General features: G+C 42.7%; 1 protein-coding gene across 1 annotated transcript in view; it reads right to left on the bottom strand.

Annotated features, from left to right (window-relative positions):
• LOC119425794 (engulfment and cell motility protein 1) overlaps positions 1-9,335 on the bottom strand; it is a gene marked incomplete in the record, with an annotated part of 28,800 nt that extends 19,465 nt beyond the window's left edge. The window contains 1 exon segment of the mRNA XM_037693341.1: positions 8,853-9,335. Coding sequence (XP_037549269.1) covers position 8,853 — 1 coding nt within the window.
• Positions 9,336-9,852: the final 517 nt, after the last annotated feature.

Here is a 9,852-nt window from a genome sequence, read left to right as displayed (position 1 = left end):
ACATACATACATACATACATACATACATACATACATACATACATACATACATACATACATACATACATACATACATACATACATACATACATACATACATACATACATACATACATATATATACATACATACATACATATATATATACATACATACATACATACATATACATACATACATATATATATATACATACATACATATACATATATATGCGAGTCATTTTAGCACCACTGTTGGGCGTGATGCTGTTCAACAGCACCACATTGAGTCCAAAACGTGCAAACATCCAGCCACCAGAGGGTGAAGATTAACAACAAATTCAGAGGGGGAGATCCTCGATCTCGGTCCAGATTTGCTCAGCGGAAACAGAAAACCTGAGCTTGTAGTGTCAGCTTATCCAGTCACATAGACGCCTCTCTACTGGTCTCAGAGTCTGAAACAGGCTGAAACACTGTGTCCTGCTACCTGCAGATTTACAACCCAGCAGGCCCACTTTTCCCTCCTCCACCTGACTGAGATGAAAACACACAGAGGATGAAACCACATCATCATTTCCAACTTTTCAACTTTTAATCAGTACTTAGCAGCACGGCACATCATCACTGTACACACACCAGCTTAAATACAATTCATTAGAAATAAAATAAATATATTATTTCCTTTTAGATTAAATAGATCAGTGCCACTGTACCTAAATAGAACATTCCTGTCATGTGAATCCTTCCTAAATGTGAAGAGAACGGCACAAAAAATAAAACCAAAACACAGTGATGACGGTTTTAGACAGATTTATGAGCACATGGTATAAAATTAGTTTCTGAATTCATTAAAATAAAACAAATGAAAATTGTTTCTTTAAAGCTTGCCTCATCATTGTTTGCAGCCGACTGTATAACCTGGAGCTTGAGCAGCGTCCTCCCTGGAGAACGGTCGTTAATATGCCGTGTTTGCAGCCGTGTCTCCAGCAGGAAAACGCTTCTGCAGGCTCATGTGGCTGCTCGCTCCCGTGCTAATTAACACTGAGAATATTCATCAAGTTTAATATGAACACATGGTCCAATCTCACCGGGGTGAGGGGGCACAATGAATATGCATATTTATCTTCTCTTAACTGAGAGCACCTTGACAGAGGTGAAACCACGTCAGAGCGGAAAGAAACTTGATGTTTAGCTCATCCTCACAAGTTTAGAATCAGTCTTAGTGACTCATTGTTAAAAATGATAAGTCAGATTTTCTGATCCAAGATTTACCCGTTCATCTTTTTAACCGTTTGTTCTGTCTTTCTATTGAATCCATCACAGTTCTTTATCTTTTATTCACACTGGGAGCAATCATTTGTTCTTGTAGCTCTGAGGGAGAAGTTAAATCCCAGAGCAAGTGTCAGCAGAAAGTAATTATACGCTGTCCCTAAAGTCAAGCACAAGTAATGGAGAGGTGGACACAAACTCGTCCATCATGTCTTTGTGCCTTTCATCTTGTCCTCCAGCAGGACAGTCCTCTCTCCTGAAGCTGCTCCGCCTTTTAATCATCGGCAACTTCTGTAAAAAAAAAAAATTACATCCTCTTTCCTCCAAACAACAAAATGCCTGTGCTGCACCAAAGAAAATGCTGATGACATCACTTCTCAGCTGTCAGTCACCTGCCACTCAGGCTTGTGTGGGAATAAAAAAACGAGAGACTTTGGTGAGCAAAAAACAAGACCATAATCAGAGTAACAACTTTCTGATAACTCCCTGAAGCAATCAAAAAGTCAATCTCACACGGTGATAATGGACTGGTTACTGGAGGGTGTCGCTAAAGAAAAAACACGCAGGTTTGTGCATGTGCAAAAAGAAAAACGCAGAGTATGCAGGAGTGGAGGATTGGCACACTTATTCTATCGTATTTTGTTTTCAATTAAAAAAAGGAAACTCAGTAAACCTACAGTATTTGTCCACCATGTTCAGCCTATCTGGTTAATTTATAAAGTCATGCCACTTAACACACTATGAAAATACTACTTGGAGTGAAGAAAAAAATACAAACAACTATTATGACACAAGAAATTTGCATGAATAAATCTAATGAAACTTTGATGATATTTTGGATGAAAACGTTAAAAATGTTTAGTTTGTTTTATTTTAATCCCATTAATGTATGCCAGGAACACCATATGTTGCTCTTCCTCCCTCCTGTACACAGTGTTAGACCCCACAGATTCTTACTGGTCCAAACATGCAGATGTCCAGTGCTATTCAGCTTCAGTTGAAAACAGCTCTAAACCTCACATCCTCTGCTGTCATATGAAATATCTCTGAGTCCATGACACAGGGTGTGTATACTGACAACCAGTAAGGATGACAGGTATCACTAAGCAGCAGAGAAATCAATGCTAAATGGTTTTAATGCTGTTGCAACTACTTTAAATACTTTAAATTTGACTGCATACACAACAACTTGTATCTGTTTAGATACAAATCATCTTCTGGAGGTAGAATTGTGTCTGAATGACTATCGGCCAGTAGCCCTCACTCTGATATCCTGATGCATGCTCAATAATCCAGGTAGAAAAATCTAAAAAAGGTAAATCTGGTCCTCTGGACATTCAAAAAACAAAACAAAGCAAAACAAACAAAAAAAAAAAATGTAGAAACATTTCGTCTCTCATCCGAGAGACTTCCTCAGTCTGAGGAGCTGTATTCAGCTCAGTCTCTTAAATAGCACCTTCTCAGAGTGGATCAACCAATTTGCTGCTGACAACCAAAACCAGCTGATCACATGGTCAAGAAGGACCATCAGCCTAACGATGGATCATTAGCACACTGATGGCTGTGTACTATTCACAGGGGGTTGAGTGATACTAGCGATAACAGCATTGTAAGAGGGGGACAGTTGAACCAGGAGGCCTCCACCCCTGTTTAACGATGGACGATTTCTTTTCACAAAGATGGCCTCCTTTACTCCTCTCTCAAACCATCGTTCCTCTCTGTCCAGGATGTGAACATCTTCATCCCTGAAAGAGTGACCGCTGGCCTGGAGATGAGTGTAGACCGCAGAATCCTGGCCTGATAATGTTGATCTTCTGTGCTGGGCCATCCTTTTGGCCAGTGGCTGTTTAGTTTCCCCGATGTAAGACTGATCACAGCCCTCCTGACACTGAACAGCATACACAACATTACTCTGTTTGTGCCGGGGGACTGGATCATTGGGATGAACCAGTCTTTGCCGTAATGTATTTTGGGGTTTAAAAGCCACTGGGACGTTATGTTTAGAAAATAAACGTCTCAAGTTTCTCTGATATTCCCTCAACATACGGAATGACCACTGGTCTGGGTCTGGGTTCCTCCTTTTCACCTGATGGCTGACTAGAGTCCTGTTTGGGTTTCTTCTCTGCTTTCAGGAAGGCCCAGTTAGGATATCCACATTGAGAAGGTGCTATTTATAAGACTGAGCTGAATACAGCACCTCAGACTGAGGAAGTCTTTCGGATGAAAGAAGAAACGTTTCTACATTTTTTTTGTTGCTTTGTTTTGTTTTTTGAATGTCCAGAGGACCAGATTTATCTTTTTTAGACCTCACTCTGATAGTTGTTAAATGCTTTGAAAGACACCATCAACAACAGCGAGGACCCTCATCAGTACGCATACTGCGAGAACCGATCAACAGAGGATGCCATCTCCTCTGCGGTCCAAATTACTGTCACCCACCTGGAGCAGAAGGACTCCTACGTCCGTATGCTCTTTGTGGACTTCACGTCTGCCTTCAACACCATGATCCCCCAAACCCTGATGGACAAACTACTCACACTAGGACTAAGCCCCTCCATTTGCAACTGGGTCCTAGACTTCTTAACAAACAGACCTCAGTCCGTGAGGATCCACAATTTGTCCTCCTGTCATATTGTAAAGTTTGCAGACAATATAGCGGTGGTGAGATGCATCACAAACAATGATGGAACACCTGGAGAGCTGGTGCAAAGAGAATAACCTTCACATCAATGTGAAGACGACGACAAAGGAGATGGTCATGGATTTGAGGGAGCAACACGCACGATGGTCTCTAGTTGCAAGAAAGCTCATCAGAGACTCTACTTCCTCAGGAGGCTGCGACGAGCTGGTCTGGGAAGCTCAGTCCTCACCTCCTTCTACAGGTGTGCAGTGGAGAGCATCCTGTGCTCCAGCATCAACGTGTGGCATGGAGGCTGCACAGCTGCAGAAAGAAAAGCTTTGCAGAGAGTGGTGAAGGCTGCAGAGAAGTCTGTCGGAGTCAGTCTCCCCACCATCACAGACATATACACCTCCAGATGCAGGAAGAGGGCCACCTGCAACATGAAGGACCCCACTCACCCAGCACACACACTTTTTTCCTCGTTCCCCTCAGGAAGGAGGTTGAGGAGCATTAAGTGTAGAACCACTAGACTGAGGAACAGCTTCTATCTACCCTGAGGCTGGTAGACTCACAAATCCCTAGTCAGGATAATCACTAAGCAAAAAGAAAAACCACTGTAATGTCATTTTAATTTGTGATATGTGACTTATCTGTGCTGCTGATCATCGAAGCTGCTGATCCTTGACATATGTGCTGCTGATTATCCATGCTGATGATTTCTTGCCTTTAAGCTGCTATATTCATTCCCATCTGCTCACTACAGACTCATGTTCAGGCTGCTATTTAATATACCATATTATTTTGCACTATTAGTGATGAGCACATATCAGATCTTTGTATACCGTTTCATTTTATACTTTATATTTTTGCTATTTTTGGGTGTAACTGGGACCTTGATCACACACTTTCATTTCCACCTCATGTACCACATGTGAATGACAACAAAGAACCATGAAATCTTGAAGGGAAGACTATGGATGCTGCAACCCCAGTTTGATTCCATTAGCAGTGCTATCTTTTCTTGCTAAATAAAGCTTTCAAAAAGACCATGTCATTGCACTGAAGGAGTTGAGAAACTCCCATCCATTAAAATTTCAATTATGCATCTACCCCCTGTTGCTTGCAAGTTGTCACTGAGGCGGTATATTTCAATAAAAGAGTTGCAGTAATAGGTAGATGTGACTTCAAGTGCTCTGAAAAGCTACTCTTTCGGTCTGACAGCACTATAGAGAAGTGCACAAAACGCATTGTAGGAAAACTAGTTCTACTGAACATGAATGTGCAGAGTTTAGTACAAATATTGCAATTTTGTCTTCTCATGGACATAAAAATTAAGAATAAGCTCATGTATGTACAAAAATACAACAAATCGATAATTTCTTGACTGTTGCTGCCTCTACATCTACAATAGATGTCATGTTTAATAGACATGTCAGACTTCAGCACATTAGTGGCGTGGGGTCAACACCGGCTCTCGCTGGTGGCTGTTGCCATATTTAGATGTTCAGAGCTGCGTGCCGAGAAACTGTCAGAGGAGCTGTTTTAAATAAAAAAAAAACAGCTCCACATGAGGTGTAACACAGCCCATATGGAGGACCGGAGAGGAAAGACACTGAAGAAATGCTGGCAAAAAGCCAAATGCTGACCTTGAATTTGTCGTTTTCATTATGTTGCAGGAAATATGCAACATCTAAAATAATGACCACTTTGACAGGCCAAAACCAAAGTGGAATGATGCCCTTTTAAAACAACTTTAATCTCTAAATTTCAATGTGGTTAATGCAAACACTATTGTTTAAACCTTTACATTGCCACTAATTCTGCATTACATAATTATTCAGGCAGAAAAATCCTGAAATTCCTGCTGGAAGTACATCAGGCTGCACCAAAAGAGCTACAGCTCACAGCCTCCGATGCCTTTTGTGCTAGCAATAACCATAGATTACTATTGTGCAAAATGGCAACATAAAAATTTATAATATAGAGTGTGCATGAATCACCATTGAATTTTTGAAACTGGAGTAGCTTTAAGGTGAGAGAAATCCACCTTTGGTCTTGCTCAAATGAGCAGCTAGCTTGTCATTGTATCAGAATAAAATGATTTCTCCAAACTGAGGTCATTCAAATGAAAGCTATTTATTGTTCATGACCTTTCCACACAACCTACTTTAAAAGATCTGAACTATTGTTCTGATCCTGCCAAAACTCGAATACTTTCAATGAATAAAAACACAAAATAATCCAAAAAGTAAAATTAATTAGTTGGTTATAGAAAGTATGTGCAAAGTTGCACCTTTTTAACCAGTGTGTTAGTGAACTATGCCAAGCATTTGTTAATTGTAGCTGATAGAAAAAGATGGATTATTTAAAAAAACAGAACAAAACTGAGAAATGATGATTAATCCACATCTGCTGTTCTCCCCCTTCTTACATGCACCTCCTTCAACAGACGACGTGCAACAAATCTTTGATTTAAGCAGCGATAAATCAAACCTGTATAATTATTTAACATCAAGGATAAAGCTTTTCGCTGCCATACGAGACTCTTTATTTGTAGGAAATCTAAAGAACATTGTGTCCTGCAGTGAGCAAATAAAGCATCACATGCATGTGGCTAAAATGCCTGCACAGCAACGTTAGCACACAGGAAGACGAGCAAATCATAAAAAAATAAAAAAAATAAAACTTGAGTATGTGTTGTTTCTCCTTCTGATTTGTAGTTATCAGTTATCCTGATTAATCACAAAGCTAAACATCAGCTCGGCGTGTACAGCTCTGACAGTTATGCTAATGTCGGATGATCTCCTCGCGCTGATTAGTGAGCCGAGCTTTGGTGTTCTCAGTGGGAGTGGGTCAAAGCGCTCTCAGATGAGAGACCCTTCCCCTTAGGCGCACACGCACAAACACAGACTGATTTTAAAAATCACTGTTCCCTGCACAGAAACATTTTCCTCTTGATACATGCTTGTGATGTACACACACCACCACGAGCGAGTCGTATAGTGCTTACACACGTGCAAAAACAATAAGCGCACCTCGTTAGGGGAGTGGGGGGTGAGGCACCCAGGCGGAACGATATCAATAGCCCAACAACAGAGGTGGTGCTGATGGTGCAGGACTTGGGTGGGATGGGGCGTTGGGGGTAAGAATAATGAGGAGAAAGAGCACAAGACAAAAGAAACTGAAGCAAGGGAAGATGATCGACGAGGTGCGGTATAAAATAACAGCAGGTCTCGTTGCAGGAGAGGAGGAGGAGTGGGGGAGGTGCAGGCTGGTCAAGTCATGACACATGTACAAAGCAGGAGCGCTGCTGTCACAGTGAATGGCATGGAGAAGGTGTGTTTGAGTGCTGTCATCTGCTGGAACCAGAAACTTCTCATACCTGCACTAATGTGTCTGACTCAAACTCCCAGCATGCCTTTCATTGAGGTCAGAAACAGAAATACTGAATTAAAAAAAAAAAAACACTTTGCTTTCATTCTGTGCTGGTTCATTTAGCTAAAGTGCTACCTGGACTGAGTTCAAGGTCTCTTGCAGAAGGCCACTTTTAATTGAACACTCAAAGACAACAGCCATGAGTTCGTTCTTTGAAGGCTGAGCTCCATTTTCTATCAAGAGTATTATTCATTTGCAGTAAAAGCAAATGCACAGCTTCTCTAAGCATGTTTCAGCACTTGAGGGGATGTAGAGGCAGAAAAACAAAACATATGCTTCTGTTAGTGTAGAATCGTGTGCACATAGGAAACAATGCTCAAACATATATGATTTATTCTTTGCCAAAGAAACAAGAACTCCAAAATCTTTAAATACGTTCCTATGCACAAAGAAACACAGTTAGCATTGGTCCCACCTCAAAGAATAAGACTGGCACGTTGGTAAAGCCACAGACTGTTTCAAGCCTTGATACTAAGCTAGGCTAACAACCATCTGCCTGCAGCTCCACCAGGAATAAAGAGCAGAAAAAGTGGAAACAGTTGATAAAACCCAATTCAATCTACACTTTACATAAACAGCACTGGTGGAGAAGAAAACCAAACGAGACCATAAAAAAAGAGCAGATTGTGCAAGAGCGATAATGCTCGTCCCTTCTGCAAATAATCTATTAATGCATGTCTAAATATAAATATTTACAACAGAGATGTCAAGAAAAAGGAAGGCAGGGAATTTATGTTCCCAGTCCATCAGAGGATGATGATGCATGCTCATTGCTACAACTGTCCCGTTAAGAGATCAATACATGGCTGATGCACGAAGAAAATGGAGCAAGTGTTAAAATCACCTGGTCGACTGATGGGTGGGACGAAGCTCAACATTGAACTATGGGACAAAAAGCTAATGCTACGATGCTGTGTTTAGTCCAAAACAAATAAAAGCCCAGTACTGGCAGCGTTTCACGGGCTGCTGCTGACCTCGCTGTGATCCGGTGTCAAACCCCCGTGGCTAAAACACCAGCTGAAGCTCATCCAGCGCTGGGCGAGGCAGCGTGGAGTTCAGACGAGCTCAGGTAGTGGCAGAGAATCCCTCCGGTGGCAAACAGTGGGGGCTGCTGATGTGGAGTAATCCCATTCACAACAAGGCCCAACCCCCATCACTCATCCTCACAAAAATGGATGATGCTTGTGATGTGATGGTGGATTGGTGAACACATTTGTGTATTTGTAAGCAAGTAGATCTGTGTGTGTGTGTGTGTGTGGGGGGGGGGGGTGGGTGCTGTAATCCAGCCCACGACTGAGCGTATGTACCATAATCTGGGACTGGGACAAACCTGCTTTTTCCTCATCGAGCCTTCACGTCCCCATCTGTCCCTCCTCCCTATACTCCACTCTGCCTCTCTATCCCTCCCTGCCTTTTCTTCTCTCCATCCTCCTTCCCCTCTCCTCCTCCGCATCCAGGCAACAACACAAACAGTCCTCTCCCTTTCAGTACCACCTCCCCATTTCCCTTTCTCTGTTCGCCCTCCTCCATCCCCGTTCTCGATATACTTACATGTCACCTCCATGCTTTCAAGTGTCGTTTGATGCTCTCCACAATGGCTTCTGTCTTGGCCGTGTGCTTTTGCCAGATAGTGACTTTGTAGCTCTCGACAGGAGACGAAGCACAGTCGGAAAGATGGAGGGAGCAGACGGTTCCTCAGACGAGCAGTCTGGCTGCTTGTGGACACTTAGCTTGAGCCACAATAAGCGTAAACTCGTCTTTCAACGCGGCGCGTGCACCACCTCCTTTTTGGCTTTCCTCTTCCTTCCCGTTCAACTCCTGCAGTCCAGCTTGAATCACTACACAAGCATATTTTATTTCATTAAAACAGACTGTGTCTAACTTTACCCTTCTCCCATCTGCTAATATTAATTTTCTTGTCTTTCCATTTGCCTTCCACCCTCTCCCTCTGTGACTCTAAGAGCATCAGCCAAGCTGCTCTGCTTCACTTATGTTGATCTCTGAGCTTATGCACTGATTGGACACACGCCACAATCAGAGACACCAATGGAGATGCAGCAATTGGATCACGTGATAAATAAAGGTGTGTGTGTGTTAGAGAGAGAGGCTCAGCTGTAGTGAGAGGGATGAGAGAAGACGAAGAGGAGGAGGAGGAGGGGTACTGTGAGTGGCTGCAAGCCGCTACACAAGTGAGGGATTTTTTTTTCCAAGGTCCTGAACAGAGAGGGAGATGAAGGCTTTTTACATCTGCCTGTGGGGAGGAGGGAGAGGAGGAGGAGGATAAGAAGCCCAAAGCACAGACAGTTCGATGAAGAGACGACAGGCAGCCTTACAAGACCGAGTCTCTGATGGATGCTTGTGCACACACGAGCTGAAACACAAGCCGTGTAGAGAGCCCGGCTCCATTTTGCAACAACAGAGCCAGAGCAGTGCAACGCAGCCGATGCAATTGGACAGGAGTTGCTATGGAAACAGTGGAAACGGCTGCTGACGGACAAAGCAGTGCCCTGGGAGCATCAGACCTGCCTCCATTAAACACACACCTCG

This window comes from Nematolebias whitei, chromosome 19 (genome assembly GCF_014905685.2).
Source record: "Nematolebias whitei isolate Nwh7 chromosome 19, NemWhi1, whole genome shotgun sequence".
Lineage (NCBI taxonomy): Eukaryota > Metazoa > Chordata > Actinopteri > Cyprinodontiformes > Rivulidae > Nematolebias > Nematolebias whitei.
Note: the sequence above shows the minus strand (reverse complement) of the source record. Positions and strands in the feature narration are given on the sequence as shown.